This window comes from Bombina bombina, chromosome 5 (genome assembly GCF_027579735.1).
Source record: "Bombina bombina isolate aBomBom1 chromosome 5, aBomBom1.pri, whole genome shotgun sequence".
Classification (NCBI taxonomy): domain Eukaryota; kingdom Metazoa; phylum Chordata; class Amphibia; order Anura; family Bombinatoridae; genus Bombina; species Bombina bombina.
Genome location: NC_069503.1, coordinates 752208521 through 752233855, shown reverse-complemented (window position 1 = coordinate 752233855; position 25335 = coordinate 752208521). Strand labels below are relative to the sequence as shown.

Below are 25335 nucleotides of genomic sequence, written 5' to 3'. Positions count from 1 at the left end.
GGAGAGGAGACAAAAGTCACACAAACACAAGGGGATAGGTAAACTAAAAACCGGACTATGTGGCTAGAAAAGCGCAATGCCAAATTAGCCTATTTGTAGAGAGAGACATAGAAAAAATGAAATGAAAAACGACATTGTGAAGAGATAGTAAATGGTAGGTAAAACGTTCAGAAAAAAGGGTTTTACAATGTCACTTTATTTAAGGCTACAAAATTTTAAAATAAGTATGTATGTAAATAAGCAAAATATACAAGGTCAATGAACATGTATATAAACACAACTTATCTGTTTTGAGCAGCAAAAGAAAGAGGAAGAGTGTTTACTGTGTACTTTATTTATAACCTGTTCTCTGTGCTGATTGGTTGTTTTTTCTCTCATTATAAAAAGCTTCTGTTAGCTTCTTATTATGTTTTATGTTATTTATCTTAATGTTATTGTACTTTAAAAGGCTGCATTGAGTAGTAAAGAAAGACTAATGCAAAAATAGGAGTCTCTGGTCTTGTAATAAAATTAGCATAGGAGTTTACCCGGGTTTATCTTTCAACTAAAAATACCAATAGAACAAAGCAAATTTGATGATAAAAGTGAATTGGAAAGTTGTTTAAAAATGCATGCCGTATATGAATCATGAGAGTTTAATTTTTACTAAACTGTTCATTTAATATTGGCTAAAATTTTACACGGGAGGTTCACCCACTAAAAAGGTCCTGGGGAGAACACTGCCATTAAAGGGCCATTGTGGTGATAAAATGATATGCACTAATTAGTTAGCACATGTAGTTTTATCACAAGTGATGCTGTAACTCTGTATGTTTAACCCCCCCCCCCTAAGGGGTTAAACAAAAAGTTAAAGTACTGCTTAGGACAGGCAGAGCACTATTCTGAGTGTAAACTGCCGTTGGTCCAAATCGTAGTGCTAGTCAAATGGTCAGTGTCAGGGACAAGACGTGCATTGAGTAAAATATTCTGGTTGTATCAGATATTGTGCCATTGGAGCACCTTCTTTCTTTTTGTTTTCTTATTTAGTAAAATATTGCTGTTACAAATTAGGATGTTTTATTTTCACCCTATTACTGTTAGTGTAAAAAAAAAAGGAACCGTCTCTCCAAAAGAGGGACAACTATGTTGGTCATAACATTTTTTTTTTGACATTTCATGGGTTATGTTAATATCCTTGTTTTTAGAAAGGGCTCTAATGCATTAGATTCAGCCAAAGGGATATTATTTGCAAATGCCCTGTATAGGGGTCACTTGATCCTTCTAAACAAATGCCTTTGATGTGTAGTACTGTTTAACATTAGTCTTACGAAAATCCTTTAAGCAGAGGCTGTGGAATGAGATTTGCCACTACCTACTACAGGAACCCTCAGGTAATACTTGGTAATATACATTACTTATCTATGTGATGTAAAATGTTACTGATCAAGGGGTTAAACAGCTCTGATCCAATTAGTGAAATAAACCATGGGGTTAAATGCTTATTTATAAAATATTTGAAATACACAGCTTATATACCCTATAAGTAGAGGATCACTGAATGTACCCCACGGGTTTACGCCCTTGGTTTTATATAAATTTTACAACGCCTCTAAGATTGAACGAAAACCGTATAGATGTTGGAACAGATTAATAATCTCATGCTTCAAAATCAATTTCTAAATATTTAATATTACTGAAAGATTCATGGGCCAACATATTTAGACAGCAAAGACCCCCAATTTCCTCACGAAAATCTACCTAACAGTCAACTAACATTACACAACAACAACCGTACGTTGCTTATCTACTCTAGAGGTCGCTCCCGCGCAAGGCGGAGATTTGTTTCCTGGTGCACTATGCCGGAAGTAACCACCATCTTGAAGACGCGCATGCGAGTTTTAGATTCTATCAGTAGGGAAAGTTTATGTGTCATTATCCTATGTAACGATGGCAAATGTTTATGGGGGCATGTGCGTGTGTCGTGCCGTTACACAGAGAGTCTGGCCCGGGCGAGGATGTGCGAGGCTGTTCGTGCCTAGTTCCCGTATGCCTGTGCCTTTGGGCCCTGAGCTAGTTATTCCTTTTAGTCTATCACACAGACAGCTTCACCTATCATCAGCACTGAATAGGAAGAACTTGCTGAATAAGTTCTCCTCCAAATCCAAGTGAGCTAAATAGCAAGAATTTGTGTTCTCTTTTGATTTTAATTATGCGTAATATAAATGAAAATGTATATCATACACACGATTTCATACATATGTTAGTGTTAATAAGGCACTGCGTTCCGGATTACAGAAGTGTGGGTTATTGATGGTATCACAGTTATGATACAAATTTATAACTTGTACCAAATGTAGCAATCTCTGCAGTTTTTTTTTTTTGCAATGTATATTTGTGATGTGCCTTGTTATTAGTTCTATACGTTGTTTCATTGAAGAACAATACATGGACACAGACAAAGGGGTTTGAGGTTCCTACCCTATAGAATGTTAAAATCTGAGTTTTAATAGGTGGAAGAAAAAAATTTGGTTTAATCAAAGACATATTAAAGGGGCATGAAAGTAAAATTTGAACTGCACAAAAAAGTTTCTGCAATATACAGCCATTTATATAAAACAAAAAACAAATATATATATATATATATATATATATATAATATTTTACCAGGAAGCATACATTGAGATTTCTCTCGTTTTCAAGTATGTCCTGGGTCCACAAAACATTGCATTGACACAATAGGGTACAATAAAATTAAAAAACAATAATACACAATAGATGCAAAATTTTTACATAGAACAGGTAAGAAATATATAATCAACCATGACAGGTGCATTCTGTTTTGAGATATATAGAGAGGGATCTCTTAAAGGATATTAGGCTTGGGGAAGTTTTGAAAGTGTGCGGGAGGTCATTCCATAACTGTGGCGCTCTGTAGGAAAAGGAGGATCGAGCTGCTTTCTTTTTGTATTGAGGCAAACTAAATAATGTGCTGGTACTGGATTGGAGGTTATAGGAGGTGGGAATAGCCGGGGAGAGCATTCGCTCAGGTAGGGTGGGAGCTTCCCTGAAAAGCTCTTAAACACAAGGCAGGAAAGATGGAGGGTGCGTTTGGATTCCAGCGTCAGCCAGTTTAATTCTTTTAGCATGTCACAATGGTGGGTCTTGTAGTTACATTGTAGCACAAAGCGACAGAACGAGTTATTTATTTATATATATATATATATATATATATATATATATATATATATATATATATATATATATATATATACACACACTCGCTGGCCACTTTATTAGGTACACCTGTTCAATTGATTGGTAACACAAATTGCTAATCAGCCAATCACAGACATGGCAGCAATTTAGGCATCTAGAAGTGGTGAAGACGACTTGCTGAAGTTCAAATGGAGCATCAGAATGGGGAAGAAAGGGGACTTAAAGGATTACTTTCGGTTATAATTTTTAAGCTAAACAACTAACATATTAAAGTTAATAAACATTAATTAAAACCTACTGACCTATATTTTCTCCAAAACGAAGTTTCATAACGTTCTAAAAGTTATATCTTTTATTCTCCGATGATGTCACGTTATCCTGCCCACTATTTTCAGCACTGCGTGTTCAAAATACTTAAACCAATAACTTTGTGTTTAAAGCGCCATTTTGAAACCTAGGTATTGTAAACGGATTGGTACAGAGCAAAGGATACCCACGGAGTGGGTTTGGAAAACAATTAAATTTGCAGACAAGATTTCTGATATACGGTAGAGATATGTTAATGAAATGCTATTGATAAAAAGCGTATTTGGGGTAGATAGTTAGTAACAGGCATAGAAAATATTTACTTACAGTGGCCCTTTAAAGGGACATGAAACCCAATTTTTTTTCTTTCATGATTTAGAAAGAGCATACAATTTTAAACAACTTTCTAATTTACTTCTATTATCTAATGTACTTCATTCCTTTGATATACTTTGCTGAAAAGCATATCTAGATAGGCTCAGTAGCTGCTGATTGGTTGGTGCACAAAGATGCCTTGTGTGATTGGCTCACCCATGTGCATTGCAATTTCTTCATCAAAGGGTATCTAAAAATGAAGCAAAAAGACAATAGAAGTAAATTGGAATGTTGTTTAAAATTGTATTCTCTAATTGAATCATGAAAGAAAATGTTGGGGTTTAGTGTCCCTTTAAGTGACTTTGAACATGGCATGGTTGTTGGTGCCAGACGGGCTGGTCTGAGTATTTCAAATACTGCTGATCTACTGGGATTTTCACGCACAACCATCTCTAGGGTTTACAGAGAATGGTCTGAAAAAGAGAAAATATCCAGTGAGTGGCAGTTGTGTGGACAAAAATGCCTTGTTGGTGGCAGAGGTCAGAGGAGAATGGGTAGACTGGTTTGAGATGATAGAAAGGCAATAGTAACTCAAATAACCACTCGTTGCAACAAAGGTATGCAGAATACCATCTCTGTATGCACAACACGTTAAACCTTGAAGCATATGGGCTACAGCAGCAGAAGACCACACCGGGTGCCACTCCTGTCAGCTAAGAACAGAAAACTGAGGCTACAATTCACAAAGGCTCACCAAAATTGGACAATAGAAGATTGGAAAAACGTTGCCTGGTCTGATGAGTCTCGATTTATTTTGCGATATTCAGATGGTAGGGTCAGAATTTGGTTTAAACAACATGAAAGCATGGATCCATCCTGCCTTGTATCAATGGTTCAGGCTGGTGGTGTAATGGTGTGGGGGAATATTTTCTTGGCACACTTTGGGCCCCTTATTACCAATTGAGCATCGTTTAAACGCCACAGCCTACCTGAGTATTGTTGCTGACCATGTCCATCCCTTTATGACTACAGTGTACCCATCTTCTGATGGCTACTTCCAGCAAACTGGTTTCTTGAACATGACAATCAGTTCACCGTACTTCAATGGCCTCCACAGTCGCCAGATCTCAATCCAATAGAGCACATTTGGGATGTGGTGGAACGGGAGATTCGTGTCAAGGATGTACAGCCGACAAATCTGCAGCAACTGTGTGATGCTATCATGTCAATATGGACCAAAATGTTTGAGGAATGTTCCCAACACCTTGTTGAATCTATGCCACAAAGAATTAAGGCAGTTCTGAAGGCAAAAGGGGTCCAACCCAGTACTAACAAGGTGTACTTAATAAAGTGGCCAGTGAGTGTGTATATAAGCTATACCATTTTTTATGGTAACGTTAATTAAAGGGACAGTACACCCAAAAAAATTCTCCCCTTTAAATTGTTTCCAGTGATCCATTTTACTGCTGGATTTACTTACATTGTTTACAAGTATCTCCTTTACCCTTATTTCAGCAATCGAATTAGCTGATTTAGCCTGTGGTATCCCCACCTATACTGAAAGTTTCTATACTGGAGTCTGGGCTACTGAATAGCCTAATAAACACTACCAGCATAAATTACACTCGCAGTAGGGTGCATGATAGTTAAAGGGACAGTAAAAAATAATGTTACATAATTGTGCACACACTTTTGAAAAGAAGACCTGATCAGAAAAAGACTGGAGAGGAATCAAGGTAATTGTAACTTTGGGGGGCTAAAATCTCTTAAATCTTTTGATTTTTCAAGCAGTCGCTAAGATGATGATGTAGCATTATTTTTTTTAAGTTTACTGTCCCTTTAAGTAATACAATTATAACTTTCCATTGCTCTCTAAGAACAGAGCTTTGGTTTTCCAGACAAATATAAGATAAGAAAGAAAGTGTGTGTGTACACAAAGTGATAACATAATGAGCTATTATATTACCTGAAACTCAACCCATTGTAATAGATTGTGGTTTAAAACCACAAAACCAGCTATTTCATATACACAAACTTGAAAATGCAATTTCTCATACGTTTTAATACTCTGCAGCTGGTATAACAATTCATTAAAAATACATTAAAGTGAAGGTAAAGTTCGAACGATCTGTATACACTATTGAAAGTTTCACATTCTAAAATATCTAATCGCTAACTTCTTTTCTCATAAACATTATCTTTTTATCTGATAATGATGTTTTATATTTCCCTATCTTGCCGTTACTGACTTCTACCATCAGCCATTTACTGATTTCTGACCTTATGACGTATAGAGCGGTCCCACCCGCTCTATACGTGTCTTCAAGGCGCGTTCACGTGGATTAAACAAACTGCGCATGTGCATACAGTTGTCGCTGGTCAACAATGCACATGCGGTAATCTAAGCTTGGTAAACCTGCTACATATTGCTGGGAAACGACAAACATTTAAAATAAGCATGCCCGAAATGGGATCGTGCTTGTCTTCCCAGTGAGAGCTAAGAATCGTAACGCATGCACAGATCGTCAGAGTGATGACGTAGAATGACGGATAGAATTTCAATTGGATGCTGGAAAAAACGTGACCAACAAGTTAAAAAAAAAAACAACAAAAAAACCTGGTTGAATTTTCGGCTTTAATAGAAGGTAAATAAAAACGGCGAAAATGCACTTTAAAATTTTGATGAATGAAAGTACCATTCATTTAGGATGGCCTGAATACTGCAATATTGCGATACAGCAAACTTTACCTGCACTTTAATATAAAAACTATTTTACATTGTTTTGTCCCTTTTAAGTATTAGACAGGCTGAGCATAAAGGGGTATAATGCACGTGCGTTGCACTTCCAGGCTCCAGCTTGCAGTGATTTCATGTTGCTCATCACTGTGGGCAATTGGAGCATGGATTAGAGTGGGGGCAACTGTATTGTAAAGTGCTAAGATGCAATTGCCCAAGTAACCTGCCATGAAGGGACTAGGAATTTTGTGCTAAACTCAGTGCTGTTTCTTTTCTAGGTCTTTGCATTTTATGATGCATGGACACTTGGAAATAACTATAAACTAAATTGTACACACTAGGATTTACAGTTTTGGAGCCTTCACATTTCAGCCCCCTTATCACATGACTTTTTATTATCTATTGACATGCATTTTAGCCAATTAATTCTGTGTTGTGCTGAATCTTAAATAACTAAAAGGGCGTGAGCACAATGTTATCTATATGGCCCGCATGAGCTAGCAGTCTCCTTTTGTGAAAAGCAAATAAAAAAAACATTTGTTAAAAGGCTGTTGTGGCTTAGAAACAGGCAGAAATTTAGAGGTTTAAATGTTATAAAGTATATAAATATAACAATTCTGGTTGTGCAAAGCTGGGGAATGGGTAGTAAAAAAGGCGTTATCTATCTTTTTAAACAATAACATTTTTTTCAAGTAGTCTGTCCCTTTAACCTCTGCTTATTTTTTATTTATTTAAAAAAAAAAATAATAATAATAATTTACATATTAAAAATCCTTCTCTGGATCTTAAATGTGTAGAAGAGGACTACATTGTCCCCATTTATGTTTATCATGTGTTAGTTTAAAGGGACAATTTACTGTAATTTTTTTTTCCAGTGATCTATTTTACCTACTTAAATGTATTGAATTGTTTACAAATAGCTTCCATACTTTGTCCCTTTTTAAAGATCTGATACACACTGTGTGTGTATTTATTTTTTGTATTTATTTGAGAGAGAGGTAAAATGACAAACTCTGAAGAGAGACCAAAAAGCAAATTATTTAACCTGTAAATGCTTCAAATCATTAACTGGTTTAGGCAACTTGCTGCATTTGGAAAACTTAGGTTGCAGATTTTGCTTTTTGACCTCTCTAGGGAGTGTGGGCCAAAACATCTAAAAATAATATGTATAATCTGTCAAGATTTTGAGAAATCTTTGTAATTATTTTAAGGATGCTATGTGATACGGTTTGTCTGTGATTTTTGCTTAGTAATACAAAATCATCTTTGTTTTGATGCATAGGAAGAAGTTCTGGTATGATAGCTCATCCCTGGGAAATCAGTTTGTAAGTATGCTATATAAACACTTTAAAATCCAGTGTGAACAAAACTTTAAAGGGACATAAAAGTACAAAACAGATTGAGGAGGATTTGGTTAGGTTGGATAATCTCCCTCTATCCTTGATGGGTAGAGTTTACTTGATAAAGATGATGGTTCTCCCAAAACGTATCTATCCTTTAAATACAATTTAAATATTTTTCTATTTTATCTGTTGTACGGTAAAAAAGACTTGTATCAGTCTGGAGAAATTGAACATTGTCTATGGATTTAGGAGGACTAATTAATTAGTTTTCCGAGGCAGAACATGCTGTGATCTGAGATGTCATTGCAGAAAATCCAGGACACAGGCAGGAACTGTTGGCACTTTTGTTTTGCAGCACTGCTCCACATCAGACTGTTCGCTTCAAACAGCACTGTGCTCTGGCTGCAGCTGTTGAAGAGAACAGCCTGATGTGAAACATAGAGCCAGCCACAATATTCAGGAGCCAGCTTCATTTTTTTTAAAATCAAACTGGGAAGGAGCGCTGCCTCCATAAGTGTCTCTTGTTTTTCTGAAGCCAGCAATATGCGTTTAACACTGACTACTGAACTGCCAAATATTGTTTCAATATAACATATCAAATTTGAAGCATATGCAAGCTAGTTAAATAGCATGAGACACAGATTTGTTAAATTGAAAAATGTGGTGGTTCAGTAGTAGTGTGGGCAGCAGATAGTTATTCACAGAGACCGTTTACTATTATTCCTGAAGGAACCTATTAATCTCCACAACATGGTTTTGACACCAATACAACACATTTTATCCACAGACTTCTACCCTGGCCTCATTGCATGTATGAACATAGATGAGTCTCCTGGGAAAATTGGTCAAGCATGCAGGATGACTCCTAAAAGCTCTCCAACTGTTTTTCGTCTGGAAGAAAGGGACCAAGAATAAATGTATCCCTTGTTCCATTCCTAGATAATATGGCTAGCTGACTGGATAGAAACAGTCTGGGCCAGGTATTTTTCATTGGTAAATTAAGGACATATTTTGTGCAAATATACTGGAGAATTTGTGTAATCCTTAAAGTGATTTAGAACAAGTGACATGGGCAATTTTAACAACTTGACAGCTTTGCATCTTCTGGGTCACGCCACCTCCATACAGATACTTAAAGGGACAGTCTACTCCAAAAATGTTATTGTTTAAAAAGATAGCACCTCTACTACCCATTTCCCAGCTTTACACAACCAAAATTGTAATTTATAACCTTTAGACCTCTAAAATTCTGTTTCTAAGCCCCTACAGGCCAGCTTTATCTAAGTGCATTGTTATAGTTTTTCACAGCAAGACACTGCTCATTCATGTGTGCCATATAGATAACTTGCTAACTCCTGTGGAGTTATTCATGAGTTCGCACTAATTAGCTAAAATGCAAATTTCTAAATAGCACTTGGATAAGGAGGCAGTCTTCAGAGGCTTAGATACAAGGTAATCACAGAGGTAAAAAGTATATGAATATAACTGTGTTGGTTATTCAAAACTGGGGAATGGGTAATAAAGGGATTATATTTTTAAACAATAAAAAAATTGGAGTAGACTGTCCCTACTAAGTAGAGTCAGCATTTGACAAGGAATTTGGCAGTCTAACAGATAAATATTTTGTAAGTTGATGTTTCCACTTCTGAACAATAGGTTCAATAATTGTACTCTTGAGAACTCCCGAAATGGGTATCTGCAGAACCTGGGTATAAAATAATGGGACGAAACTTAATTTAAAAGTTTGTATTTTAAGATGCCAAGGGGCCTGGACATAAGCAAGATTACACACATAACAATTTAAACATAGGCTCAACATGTTGCCAGGTAGAGCAAATGTCTTAGAGATAAACTATACTGTCATTAATATGACTGTAAATTAGTTTGCCAGTCTGTATACACGTAATTTGGAATAAAAGTCCTTTATGCATTTTTTTTCCTCAGAAATTATTTTTACATCACATTTTTCTAGTTGCCTTCTGTCTTTACTGCTTCACATGATATTTCTTCTTCGGTGAATGTAAGCTAGAGTGAGCCAGGATAATTTCATATTTTACCCAAAATACAATTGTATACATTGGTTTCTCTATCTCTAGATTAAATTTACCATACATTTTACCTTGTTATTTTTGGACTTTCAATTAGAATGAGGAACAAACTTAAAGTAAATGTAAATTTGAATAAGTGTCTGGTTTTTAAAAAAATACTATTAAAAACAGTGGCACTTTCATTTATTAAAATTTTAATTGAAGCGTTTTTTTGTTTGTTGATTTTTTTTTTTTTAAATACTTCCCTTTTTCTTTAGGAAAACAAGACCGGCGATCCTCCACCCCTTTCTCCTGCTGTACTTAGCATATTGATGATGAAACCGGCTTCCTCCAATCGTTGCATGGCCTCATGAGCTACACTCCTTGGGGTGCTCGCAAAGATTGGAGGAAGCTGGTTTCGTCATTGTGGTGCTAAGTACAGAGGAGCTGCGTGCGGAGGATCGCTGGTCTGGTTTTTCTAAAGAAAAAGCTAAGTATTTAAAAAAAAATAAAAAATTTAATGAATGAAAGTGCCCGTTTTTTCAAAATCGGGCACTTATTCAAATTTACATTCACTTTAAGATGGGTCAATTAAATTAGGCAAAATGTGGGGTTAGAGTTCTGTTCATTTTCCCAAGGGAGAGTGAGTTCTTTAGTTAAGGTATGGAGTCTAGAGATATATTGTGTGATATTAAAATAACTATTTTTAATATAATTTCCTATTTGTTTTCACCTAAGTTACGTGTATATGAAACGTTGTTGAAGTTAGGAGAAAAATATAGAATGTAATTGGACAAATCATGACTCCTGCAGTGTGATAAGAATTGTGTGTTTTTACTTTTGTTTAAGGTAAATAAGCCACCACTCTTGGCAAGCCTGATGAGGGTACAACGAAAAGAGAAGAGAGAAGATAGTATCCGTATCAGAGCCTTGAATACAATATTGTACAAAGCATTGACAGACTTGCTAAAAACATCTGAAGTTAGTCAAGAAGTTAGTGATCTTAATGTGGAGCTCTCAAAGGTAAGCTGCAATACTTTTAATGCCGTCTCAAAAAAAGTAGATACAGTTTTGCACATGCGTCCTTTAACTGTGATGGACTCTTTTTGAGATTGACACAGGTTAGGAGTGTGGATTTGAGAACTTTAGCAGTGATTGTTTGAGTGTTTTCTTGTTTATCTTTTCCATTTGTTTTTTTAAGTTTAATGTAATAGTTAATGGCTGCAGAAAATTAATTATTGGCAACTGTAGATGTAGCCTCAGTGTTTATTTTAATAGCCTGATAAGTGAGTGGTATACTGAATTATTTAATGTTCTGTAAATATGTAGTTTCTTCTTTATAAAATTGCATAATTTGGATTGGCAAAATTGTCAGTAGCGTGTTATAGTAAAATAAAGTTGTTTTATATATATTAAAAAAATAATTAATAGAATGTGTAAGATAATCCCTTTTAGTTTAAAAAAATATTTTATAAAATCTTGTTCCTTTGAGATTTTCTTATACTCTACAACAGGGATGGCAAACAGATTAATATTTTAGAACCTTAAAAGTGATGGGAAACTTTCCCCTTTGTATAAACAGATCCTTAAATATTGCTAACATTCCGGATCTGTTTATACAAAGTGGACAGTTTACCATCACTTTAAGGGCCAAACATAAATGTATTGCTATTATATAAATCATATATTTCCTAATATTGTCCAGTGCCATGGCCAAGTTTAGCTAAGGTCTCAGGATAGTCTCTGTATGTTTTTTTTTTTGAGTTGTGGTCACCCAAAAGCACTCATTATTTAGTTCCAATTTTTTCTGAGGCCACAAAAATGATGGCACATAGTGTTAGTTCTGTTTTTTCAAGGGCTACAAAAACTACTGCAGAGGGTCGCATTTGGCCCTCAGGCCACAAGTTGGCCACCCCTGCTCTACAATGTGCTTCTTCTTAAGATGATTGAACTACACGATTGTGCGGGGATGAATGTTCTGGAGGAATTATTAAATATTCTGAGATTTGTTGAATCTTATTTAAAACTATAAAACATTAAAGGGATAGTATAGTCAAAATTATACTTTTATGATTGAGATAGAGCATGCAATTTTCTAATTTACTCCTATTATCAATTTTTCTTTTGATATCTTTATTTTAAAAAGCTGGAATGTAAGCTTAGACGCCAGCCCATTTTTGGTTCAGCACCTTGATAGCGCTTGCTGATTAGTGTCTAAATGTAGCCATGCAATCGGCGCTACCCAGGTGCTGAACCAAAAATGGGCTGGCTCCTAGACTTACAGCTTTTTTAAATAAAGATACCAAGAGAACAAAGAAAAATTGATAATATGAGTACATTAGAAAGTTGCTTAAAATTGCATGCTCTATCTGAATCATGGACGTTTATTTTTGACTAGACTATCCCTTTAAGCTCCCTTTAGAATATAGTTATTTGGTTTATGTGCCTGTAAGTGGTGAATGGCTTAACATTTTGACAAACGTTACATGAATCAGCGTTTCTTAAATCTCTTAGATACTTAAAGGGCCAAAACTTAAGGATATGCTTACCTGAACCCAGGTGAGTACCTGATAAGTCAATGTGCTTAGGAAAGAATTCACCGGTCTTATACTGTAATATAATTTATTTATATGTTTTTTTGGGACACAGCATGCTAATTTTGATCTTTTGAAAAGTCTGCATTATTTAATTTCTAACACCATGATGGGGAAACATTTTCACGCTCCTGGTGCCAGTCTTGTAGACTTATGAAACTAAAGGGAGAGTGATCGTTTTGAGCATATGGACATTAGCATTTATCAGAAACCTTCAGACCTTTGACAGTGACACAATTTTACTCATTAACTACAGTGTTCAGTGATGCTTGTCATGGTACCATATCTTGCCAACAATGCAATAAGCTGCAAACACTTGAGGGTAGTTCCCCAACATATAGCTATAGGATTCCATGGAAAAAGCATATGCACAGTTCAACAAAAATTAAGTAGGTTTACAATACTAGTGTGTTCCACTAAATAGATACAATGCTACACTGGTGTGTACAATAGCTAATGAGGTTACAGCATAAGCTATATTACAGCTGTGCAGCAGGGCAAATATCAACAGCATGCAGTTGGCCCCATATTTAAACTTTTTTAGTGGAAAAATGAGTCAGCAAATTGACGATCAGTTGTGTTGTTTTAGCTTAGTCAATCAGATTTATACAATCTACTCTTATAAAGGATTTTCACAATGAATGATATATAATATTAAAATTATATTTGGTTACTCTGGCTTGATCATCCTTATGCTTGTCCCTCCTATTTCTAGGTATCTGTATCTGTTGACTTCTCAGCTTGTCGTGCTTATTGGATAACTAGTGGCAATGACGACAGAGACAGCACGATAGAAAAGGTTCTTCAGAAGTTTGCCCCACGCTTCAGGTAATGCACAAGCTCCCTTTCTGCAGAATATTACAGATTAGCTACTACTGTTATGCTGTTATGGTGCCAATATTTTTTCAAGCTCGCTCGAGTGTGGAACTAACAGCCAGAACAAAAGCTAAAATGCTGACATTTTTCTTAGTATGAAAACAGTTGAAATAAATTATTTAAGAACGGTTCAGGGATTTTGAGATAGGATGGTTCAATCAATGGCATTGCTTGTGATTAGAACTTCATTATGGCATTTGGAAATTTAAAGAGACAATAAACACTTAAAAAAAAAAAATTCTCTGCAATATATTTACATAATTAAATTTGCTCCTTTTCCTGTAATTTAAGTCCGAATTTCTTTTTTCAATTCTAAGATTGGGAAGTGTGCGTGCAGACTCCACAAGCCTATCCAACCATACCTCTATTCCTATTTTGATTCAACAGACTATCAGAAAAACTGTAAAATAACTAATTCTTTGGTAACAAAATAACATTGGCTAGATGTGTATTATCTAGTAGCAAGTTCTGTTTGGCTTCTCCAAATAAGGCAAGTTGTGAGTGGACTTTGGCTATGCAGTGTTCTCCACAGAATAGTTTGCTAATCTTTCTAATATTCTAACATTTTTTGCTATTCAAAGCACAAATTAATTGCATTATTGAACAAACTTATTTAATTAAAATTTGTGAAGTAAATTTAGCTTAATACAGTATTGGCAAAAATTTTAGCCAGTTGGTCAGTAAAATCAACCGGGTGCTGCAATTAAAAAAACAAAATGTATGCTTACCTGATTTAATTTCTTTCATGGTGATGAGAGAGCCATTACTCCTGGGATTCAACTCCTAACCACTAGGAGGAGGCAAAGATTCCCAAAGCTCTAATTGTACTTAATCCCTCCCACCTATCTGGTATTCTAGTTTGACATATAGCCAAGAAAGGAGAAGTAGAAAAATAGGAAAGGACAAAGTAGTCAAATGAGGTGCAAACTAGAACTGTGACCAGAAAAAAAAGGGTAAAAAATGCAAATGGGGAGGGTCTCATGGACTCTCAACCCCATTAAAATAATTAATTCATCAGATAAACATAAATTTTGTTTTCTTTCATAAGGTGGTGAGAGTCCACAAGCCATTACTCTTTGTAAGCTTTGGAGTCCACAAGTAATTGGGCGACACAACATTTTTTATTTTTTTTTAGGCAGGCAACTAATTACTAGACTTTTCTGCCCGAAGGACTTTCCTACCAAACACATCAAAGTGGTAGAATTAAGAGAAAGTATGTTGCTGCCTTGCAAATTATATTGAATATAATCCTTATTCTTGAAAATCCAAGAAGAAACTGATCTAGAAAAAAGGACAATAATGTGTTTTGGTAATCAGGAGATTTAGCCAAAAAGCTAAAGAAACTGATGTAGACCTGTGACTTTTTATGTTGAGCAAGGGGCATTTAAATTAAAAAAAAAATAATCTAAAAACCATTGTAATTTGAAAGTAGAATTCCTAATGCTCTTACAATATCTTAATTAAGTAAGAGACTATCAAAATAATTGTTTGGATTAGGACAAGGAGATGGGCTATAATATCCTGATTGATAATATCTGAAAAATCATTTTAGCTAAAAAAATAAATAAAAATCAGAAAGTCAATCAGAATATATTGCTAAAAACATCTTCCAAAAACCGAAGATAAATGTCCAAAGCATGCAGATTCAAAAAGAGAAACCTGGAAAGCTTGTTAAAAAAATTTTGTCCCAAAGAGGAGAACCTCGTTTAGACACTAAATAAATAATGAAAAAGCCTTAACAAAGCCTTAGTAAATTTCCTGCAGAAATAAGAATCTTTAAAGAGTTAGCAGATAACTAAAACCCTTGTTTCAAAAGCAGGAAAGAAGCAATTTTCCAAATCATTTGAAAAAGTTTACTTTATGGCCTGAAATAAGATGTTCAATACAGCATCAATGAAACCTCATCGTTCTAAAAAAAAAATATAGTTTTACAATTTCTAATCCATCAGTATGAGAGACTCAATATCTAGATGATTGGAGAAAGCTTGACATCAGATTCACAAACCATATTCTGCGGGGCCTGACTGAAGCATTCAGATTAATGAAGAATGCTCTAATCAATTTGAACTATGACTCTTGGAAACAGAAGTCGTCAGGTCTATCTCTGGCAGACTCGATTGGTTCCACAATCTAGTAGAAAACTTGTTGAAGTATAAAATTATACCAAACGATTGGGGTCTTCTAGACCTCCAGACTGAACCCCAATCCTAGAGAATGGTGTCTGTAAAATCTTTCCAAGTTGGGCAAATAACTGATGCTCCCAGAAAAATAGTTTGGAAAATTATCCTTCAGGACAGAGATGGTCTCACTGAATAATCTCATAGGATTCTATGAGATTGAGTGAAATTTCTTTCATATAGGTGGCGAGAGTTCACTAGCTAGTTACTGATGGGATATACATTCCTACCAGGAGGGGGCAAAGTTTTCCAAACCTCAAATGCCTATAAATACACCTCCCACCTCACTCATACCTCAGTTTTAAAAACTTTGCCTCCTTAGGAGGTGGTGAAGCATGATGTGCTTGATTTCTTTAGTGAAAGGCGCTTCTAAGCATATTGAAGCCCAGTTCCTCTTGAAGTACAGTGTTTGAGTGATGTGAAGGAAATATTGCCTGATGATACTATGTTTTCCTCTATGGGAAAGCTTTTCATAAGGCTCTCTGTAAATCGGTCGCAGGTATTCATCCTGCTGCCTCCCTTTATAGATCGACATTACCTCTGCTGATATGTTGCAGTACTGGTTTGGCTGTCTGCTATATGGGCAGAGGTGTCTTACACGGTACGTATATACTTTTATTATATAAGACACTCTCAGCTATGGATTGGGCACTTTTTAAGTAAAGTTGTTATATATATATATTTGTATACATGCCTTGAGTCAGTAATTCAGTGCTCTTTTTTTTAGCGACTTTTTGTGGCTAAATATTTGTCAGGGTTGGTAGAATCTGTGAAACACAGGTTTTTTTTGGAGCTAGTAATTTATTTCTAAATTAGGATGCTAAGTATTATGTTAGTCTCATGGAATGTTGATAATCACAATTTGTTCATATGGTATGGAGAGTCCACAATTTCATTCCAATTACTAGTGGGAATTCAACTCCTGGCCAGCAGGAGGAGGCAAAGAGCACCCTAGCAGAACTGTTAAAGGGACACTGAACCCAATTTTTTTCTTTTGTGATTCAGATAAAGCATGCAATTTTAAGCAACTTTCTAATTTACTCCTATTATTATTTTTTCTTTGTTCTCTTGTTATCTTTATTTGAAAAAGTAGACATCTAAGCTTTTTTTTGGGTTCAGAACTCTGGATAGCATTTTTTTATTGGTGGATGAATTTATCCACCAATCGGCAAGGACAACCCAGGTTGTTCACCAAAAATGGGCCGGCATCTAAACTTACATTCTTGCATTTCAAATAAAGATACCAAGAGAATGAAGAAAATTTGATAATAGGAGTAAATTAGAAAGTTGCTTAAAATGTCATGCTCTATCTGAATCACAAAAGAAAAAAAATTGGGTTCAGTGTCCCTTTGTGTCACTTCCCTTACCCATAATCCCTAGTCATTCTCTTTGCCTCTGTCAAGGGAGGATGTGCGAAGGTGTCAAAAGATTTTTAATCCTTTAATGGGTACTTTTCCCTGCAAGCAAGAATTGGGGTCAAGCTGTGTCCATGTTCGCAGTTAGACGGCGAGGTAGTCCTTGCTTACCTTCTAACAGTGTATGCTACCCCTCTATAGAAAATCAGGGTTGGTTACTCTGCTTTTCTCTTTTTAAAGGTCCCTGTTGGCGGTCGGATGAGGCCATCAGACCTGCATCTGCCTGTGACTGCTCCACAGAAAAAGACTCTGGAGGGTAAGTCCTTTTATTTATATATTTCACAGGTCAGGAATATTATGGAAGAGGGATCTCCAAAGGGGTATGTATTTATTTAACATATATCAGATAGTTTTTGATATGTTGCGGCTGAGCAGACGTCTGCTGTGTGGTAAACAGTCAGGTGATTTTTACTTCCCACTTTTTTACGCCTGTACAATCCGTTATTAAGGTTATTTATGTGTTTATCATAGTTAGGGCACAGTATTTAGTTTGCGGCAGCACCTCTTTATAGAAGTGGAGGTCATTGCACGCTATTCTGGGCCCCTTTCATGATCTGTTTACGCTGTTTGTGTGTGTGTGTCATCAGAACATTTATCTGGGGATGCTTGCAGTTATTGTGAGATATGTTTCACAGTATGCGCACTTTTTTATTTAGGAGAACAAAAAAAGACAGATCCGGACAGGTAGCCAGTGCAAGTAGAGTTTATTCTTGTAGATGGTAGTTAGCTAGAGCAGTTCAAGCTATCTGACATGTTTCGCGGATGTTCACATGCGCTTCTTCACTTTTTTATTTACTTATTAGCCTGCGCCATTTTAATCTCCCCGCTGTCATCGGGTGTTTTGGGGCGCTTAAGCCCCCCATGCTGTTGTGAGTCGGCGCTTCGCAGAAAAGTGGGCAGTAACCTAACTTTCAATCTGTGATGGCGGTACATCCCAGTACTTTTTATTATTATAGCACTAATGGTCTAAGTGAAATATGGACTGTTTATACGGCTGTAGTTTTGCACTCTTATGTTAATGCTCTGTAGGGCCGTTAATCTGGCAGTATTCATTTTCTAGGGCTCACTATTGGGCCTATTTGAGGAGCCGTTCCTTATCTCTGCTAGCCATCCTGATGTGTTAGCTCGATGGTGTAAGTGGCTATGAGCTTTTATTCAACGCTCAATTTCTGGCAGTTTTACAGATTCCCTGTTTACTTAATGTTAGAGTGGCGGTGGAGTTTTTCTGCAACTTTTGTATTGCGGTTTTGATTCCGAATTTGCATATACATCGCTTTTCAACTGTATTAGCAATTTGAGGGTTTTATTTTTTATTATGATAGGTATATATAGTGAATTTTGAAGATTGGCTGGATTTACAATTATTTTCTGCCATCTGCTGGGGTTTTCTGGTAATGACATATCATGTTTGCCGTGGATATGTTTTAATTTATTCTATATTTCTACAGAATAAGTCTATCCTGAACAGCCTTATAAGCATGGTGTCTGCTTATGCTATGTTTAGTTCTAGGGTATATCCTCGGACTATCTAGGCTACTTTAGTAGTTTTTGTATTTATCCCCCTTTGTGTAAATTTTTCTTAATATTAACATATGGAGATAGTTTATTCTTTATCGTTTGTTGGCAAATTAGCTTTTTCTTTTACGTTTAATAACCAGACTACAGCATTTTCCTCTGTACTGTTTCTCTTGTTAAGTGTAGTCAGTCCACGGGTCATCCATTACTTATGGAATATATCTCTTCCTAACATGAAGCTGCAAGAGGATCACCCAGCAGAGCTTGCTACATAGCTCCTCCCCTCACATGTCATATTCAGTCATTCTCTTGCAGCCTAACTAGATAGGTCGCTGTGAGAGGTCTGTGGTGTTTTTTAACTTAGTTTATTTCTACAATCAAAAGTTTGTTATTTTAAATGGCACCGGAGTGTGCTGTTTATTCTCAGGCAGCATTAGAAGAAGAATCTGCCTGCGTTTTCTATGATCTTAGCAGACGTAACTAAGATCCACTGGCTGTTCTCATCTAAGGAGTGAGGTAACTTCAGAGAAGGGGAATAGCATGCAGGGCCCCCCTGCAAATGAGGTATGTGCAGTAATTATTTTTCTGAGGAATGGAATTGACTGAGAAAATACTGCTGATACCAATGTAAAGTAAGTTCAGCCTTAAATGCAGTGATAGCGACTGGTATTAGGCTGATGAGTGTGTGTACACTGAATGTATTTTTCTAAGGAATGGAATTGACTCTGAAAATACTGTTAATATTGAAATAATGTATGAGCCTTAACTGCAGTAAAAGCGACTGGTAGCAGGCTTATTAATAACAATTCATAACTTTTCAAATGTATGTTTAAAACGTTTACTGGCATGTTAATCGTTTTTTGTGAGGTACTTGGTGATAAAACTTATTGGGGCATGATTTTTACCACATGGCCATCTTTGTTTTCTGCATAGAAACAGTTTTCTGAGCTTCCCCACTGTTGTAATATGAGTGGGAGGGGCCTATTTTAGCGCTTTTTTGCGCAGTAAAAATTCAGTCACAATCTGTCTACTTCATCCTCCATGATCCAGATCGTCTCTAGAGAGCTCAGGGGTCTTCAAAATTCATTTTGAGGGAGGTAATCAGTCACAGCAGACCTGTGACAGTGTGTTTTGACTGTGAGAAAAACGTTAATTATTAAATTGTTAATCCGTTTTTGGGTATTAAGGGGTTAATCATCCATTTGCTGGTGGGTGCAATCCTTTGCTAACTTAATACATTTACTGTGAAAAATTGGTTGCTATAACTATTTTGGTTCACTGTTATTTCAACTGCGACAGCTTTTTGTGCTTCTTAAAGGCACAGTAGCGTTTTTTATATTGCTTGTAAATTTATTTAGAAAAGTATTTCCAAGCTTGCTAGTCTCATTGCTAGTCTGTTTAAACATGTCTGACACAGATGAATCTCTTTGTTCACTATGTTTAAAGGCCAATGTGGAGCCCAATAGAAATGTATGTACTAATTGCATTGATGCTACTTTAAATAAAAGTCAATCTTTACATGTAAAGAAATTATCACCAGACAACGAGGGGGAAGTTATGCCGACTAACTCTCCTCACGTGTCAGTACCTTCGCCTCCCGCTCAGGAGGTGCGTGATTTTGTGGCGCCAAGTACATCAGGAAGGCCCTTACAAATCACTTTGCAAGACATGGCTACTGTTATGACAGAAGTATTATCTAAATTGCCAGAATTAAGAGGCAAGCGCGGTAGCTCTGGGTTAAGGACAGAGCGCGCGGATGAGGTGAGAGCCATGTCAGATACTGCGTCACAGTTTGCAGAACGTGAAGACGGAGAGCTTCATTCTGTGGGTGACGGATCTGATCCAGGGAGACTGGATTCAGAGATTTCTAATTTTAAATTTAAGCTTGAGAACCTCCGCATATTGCTAGGGGAGGTATTAGCGGCTCTGAATGATTGTAACACGGTTGCAATTCCAGAAAAATTATGTAGGTTGGATAGATACTATGCGGTACCGGTGTGTACTGACGTGTTTCCTATACCTAACAGGCTTACAGAGATTATTAGCAAGGAGTGGGATAGACCTGGTGTGCCCTTTTCCCCTCTCATATTTAGGAAAATGTTTCCTATAGACACCACCACACGAGACTTATGGCAGACGGTCCCTAAGGTGGAGGGAGCAGTTTCTACTTTAGCTAAGCGTACCACTATCCCGGTGGAGGATAGTTGTGCCTTTTCAGATCCAATGGATAAGAAATTAGAGGGTTACCTTAAGAAAATGTTTGTTCAACAAGGTTTTATCTTACAGCCCCTTGCATGCATTGCGCCTGTCACTGCTGCAGCGGCATTCTGGTTTGAGTCTCTGGAAGAGGCCATTCGCACAGCTCCATTGGATGAAATTATGAACAAGCTTAAAGCACTTAAGCTAGCTAACGCATTTGTTTCTGATGCCGTCGTACATTTAACCAAACTTACGGCTAAGAACTCCGGATTCGCCATCCAAGCGCGCAGAGCGCTATGGCTTAAATCCTGGTCAGCTGACGTGACATCTAAATTGCTTAATATTCCTTTCAAAGGGCAGACCTTATTCGGGCCCGGCTTGAAAGAAATTATAGCTGACATTACGGGAGGTAAGGGCCATGCTCTACCTCAGGACAGGGCCAAATCAAAGGCCAAACAGTCTAATTTTCGTGCCTTTCGTAACTTCAAGGCTGGAGCAGCATCAACTTCCTCCGCTCCAAAACAGGAAGGAGCTGTTGCTCGTTACAGGCAGGGCTGGAAAGTTAACCAGTCCTGGAACAAGGGCAAGCAGGCCAAGAAACCTGCTGCTGCCCCCAAGACAGCATGAAGAGAGGGCCCCCTATCCGGAAACGGATCTAGTGGGGGGCAGACTTTCTCTCTTCGCCCAGGCTTGGGCAAGAGATGTCCAGGATCCCTGGGCGTTGGAGATCATATCTCAGGGATATCTCCTGGACTTCAAAACTTCTCCTCCATGAGGGAGATTTCATCTTTCAAGGTTATCAGCAAACCAAATAAAGAAAGAGGCGTTTCTACGCTGCGTACAAGACCTTTTACTAATGGGGGTGATCCACCCAGTTCCGCGGACGGAACACGGGCAGGGATTCTATTCAAATCTATTTGTGGTTCCCAAGAAAGAGGGAACCTTCAGACCAATCTTGGACTTAAAAATCCTAAACAAATTTCTAAGAGTTCCATCATTCAAAATGGAAACTATTCGAACCATCCTTCCCATGATCCAAGAGGGTCAGTACATGACCACAGTGGATTTAAAGGATGCCTACCTTCACATACCGATTCACAAGGATCATTATCGGTAACAAAGATTTGCTTTCCTAGACAGGCATTACCAGTTTGTAGCTCTTCCCTTCGGATTAGCTACGGCTCCAAGAATCTTTACAAAAGTTCTGGGCTCACTTCTGGCGGTACTAAGACCGCGAGGCATAGCGGTGACTCCGTACCTAGACGACATTCTGATACAAGCGTCAAGTTTTCAAACTGCCAAGTCTCATACAGAGATAGTTCTGGCATTTCTGAGGTCGCATGGGTGGAAGGTGAACGTGGAAAAGAGTTCTCTATTACCACTTACAAGAGTTCCCTTTCTAGGGACTCTTATAGATTCTGTAGAGATGAAAATTTACCTGACAGAGGCCAGGTTATCAAAACTTCTAAATACTTGCCGTGTCCTTCATTCCATTCCACACCCGTCAGTAGCTCAGTGCATGGAAGTAATCGGCTTAATGGTAGCGGCAATGGACATAGTACCATTTGCGCGCCTGCATCTCAGACCGCTGCAATTGTGCATGCTAAGTCAGTGGAACGGGGGTTACTCAGATTTGTCCCCCCTACTAAGTCTGGATCAAGAGACCAGAGATTCTCTTCTATGGTGGCTCTCTCGGCCACATCTGTCCAAGGGGATGACCTTTCGCAGGCCAGATTGGACGATTGTAACAACAGACGCCAGCCTTCTAGGCTGGGGCGCAGTCTGGAACTCCCTGAAAGCTCAGGGATTATGGACTCAGGAGGAAAAACTCCTCCCAATAAATATTCTGGAATTAAGAGCAATATTCAATGCTCTCCTAGCTTGGCCTCAGTTAGCAACTCTGAGGTTCATCAGATTTCAGTCGGACAACATCACGACTGTGGCTTACATCAACCATCAAGGGGGAACCAGAAGTTCCCTAGCGATGTTGGAAGTCTCAAAGATAATTCGCTGGGCAGAGTCTCACTCTTGCCACCTGTCAGCGATTTACATCCCAGGCGTAGAGAACTGGGAGGCGGATTTTCTAAGTCGCCAGACTTTTCATCCGGGGGAGTGGGAACTTCATCCGGAGGTCTTTGCTCAACTGATTCTTCGTTGGGGCAAACCAGATCTGGATCTCATGGCGTCTCGCCAGAACGCCAAGCTTCCTTGTTACGGATCCAGGTCCAGGGACCCGGGAGCGGTGCTGATAGATGCTCTGACAGCCCCTTGGGTCTTCAACATGGCTTATGTGTTTCCACCATTCCCGATGCTTCCTCGTTTGATTGCCAAGATCAAACAGGAGAGAGCTTCGGTGATTCTGATAGCGCCTGCGTGGCCACGCAGGACCTGGTATGCAGACCTAGTGGACATGTCGTCCTTTCCACCGTGGTCTCTACCTCTGAGACAGGACCTTCTAATTCAGGGTCCTTTCAAACATCCAAATCTAATTTCTCTGAGGCTGACTGCATGGAGATTGAACGCTTGATTCTATCAAAGCGTGGCTTCTCGGAGTCGGTTATTGATACCTTAATACAGGCTAGGAAGCCTGTTACCAGAAAAATTTACCATAAGATATGGCGTAAATATTTATATTGGTGCGAATCCAAGAGTTACTCATGGAGTAAGGTTAGGATTCCTAGGATATTGTCCTTTCTACAAGAGGGTTTAGAAAAGGGCTTATCTGCTAGTTCGTTAAAGGGACAGATTTCTGCTCTGTCTATTCTTCTACACAAACGTCTGGCTGAAGTTCCAGACGTTCAGGTTTTTTGTCAGGCTTTAACTAGGATTAAGCCTGTGTTTAAGACTGTTGCTCCGCCGTGGAGCTTAAACTTAGTTCTTAATGTTCTTCAAGGCGTTCCATTTGAACCCCTTCATTCCATTGATATCAAGCTGTTATCCTGGAAGGTTTTGTTTTTGATGGCTATTTCCTCGGCTCGAAGAGTCTCTGAGTTATCTGCCTTACATTGTGATTCTCCTTATCTGATTTTTCATTCAGACAAGGTAGTTCTGCGTACTAAACCTGGGTTTTTACCTAAGGTAGTTACTAACAGGAATATCAATCAAGAGATTGTTGTTCCATCACTGTGTCCTAACCCTTCTTCAAAGAAGGAACGACTTTTGCATAATTTGGACGTAGTCCGTGCCCTGAAGTTCTATTTGCAGGCAACTAAAGATTTTCGTCAAACTTCTTCCCTGTTTGTCGTTTACTCTGGACAGAGAAGAGGTCAAAAGGCTTCGGCTACCTCTCTCTCTTTTTGGCTTCGTAGCATAATACGTTTAGCCTATGAGACTGCTGGACAGCAGCCTCCTGAAAGGATTACAGCTCATTCTACTAGAGCTGTGGCTTCCACCTGGGCCTTTAAAAATGAGGCCTCTGTTGAACAGATTTGCAAGGCTGCGACTTGGTCTTTGCTTCACACCTTTTCAAAATTTTACAAATTTGACACTTTTGCTTCTTCGGAGGCTATTTTTGGGAGAAAGGTACTTCAGGCAGTGGTTCCTTCTGTTTAATGTTCCTGCCTTGTCCCTCCCTTCATCCGTGTACTTTAGCTTTGGTATTGGTATTCCATAAGTAATGGATGACCCGTGGACTGACTACACTTAACAAGAGAAAACATAATTTATGCTTACCTGATAAATTTATTTCTCTTGTAGTGTAGTCAGTCCACGGCCCGCCCTGTCTTTAAGGCAGACCTAAATTTTAATTAAACTCCAGTCACCACTGCACCCTATGGTTTCTCCTTTCTCGTCTGCTTTGGTCGAATGACTGAATATGACATGTGAGGGGAGGAGCTATGTAGCAAGCTCTGCTGGGTGATCCTCTTGCAGCTTCCTGTTAGGAAGAGATATATTCCATAAGTAATGGATGACCCGTGGACTGACTACACTACAAGAGAAATAAATTTATCAGGTAAGCATAAATTATGTTTTTCCTGTATACTTTTGCTTTCCTCAACTTTTTAGGGTAGCTCTTTGTAAGTCAGAGAGCTTTCCCATATATAGGGTTGTTCTGCCTTTTTGTCTTTGTCAGTCTTTTTAAGAGAACAAACAAAGGATTTTTGTATGCCGCATAGGTTATATTTATGTGAATGCCACCTTGTGGCATCTAACTATACTTTTCTTTACTGCTTCTATATGCAGTACTAAGGTTTACAGCTACAAGTCCATTTTGGGGCTTGGTATGGGAACCGTAATATTTTACATGACTGCAAATTAGGTCTCATGTACCATTCACATTTCTTAGCGTTCCTAGACACTAAGTTTAATTGTGTGTGTTTTCATATCGTTTGTGTATGCACTCCTTTTTGTTTTTTTTTTCTCATATGAGAGATATAGGATGTTTGTGACAGGTGATACTTAGTTTTTCTTCAGTGCCTTTTGGCACTTATAAGTTTTAACTTGTATAACTGTTTTATAATCTTTCATTTTGAGATCATTGTGATTTTTCTGGGACTGCATAATATAAATATATATATATATATATCCGTATTAAAAAGTTTAGGCACCCCTGACAATTTCCATGATTTTCATTTATAAATAATTGGGTGTTTGGATTAGCAATTTCATTTTGATCTGTCAAATAACTGAGTGACAC

The 25335-nt window shown here is 37.7% G+C and overlaps 1 protein-coding gene across 1 annotated transcript in view; it reads left to right on the top strand.

Moving 5' to 3' along the window:
- Positions 1-1856: 1856 nt before the first annotated feature.
- RBFA (ribosome binding factor A) overlaps positions 1857-25335 on the top strand; it is a 126910-nt gene continuing 103431 nt past the window's right edge. The window contains exons 1-4 of the mRNA XM_053714824.1: positions 1857-2144; positions 7836-7878; positions 10773-10946; positions 13233-13345. Of these exons, the coding sequence (XP_053570799.1) occupies positions 1927-2144; positions 7836-7878; positions 10773-10946; positions 13233-13345 (548 nt within the window). The 5' untranslated portion in view covers positions 1857-1926. The remainder of the gene's footprint in view (positions 2145-7835; positions 7879-10772; positions 10947-13232; positions 13346-25335) is intronic.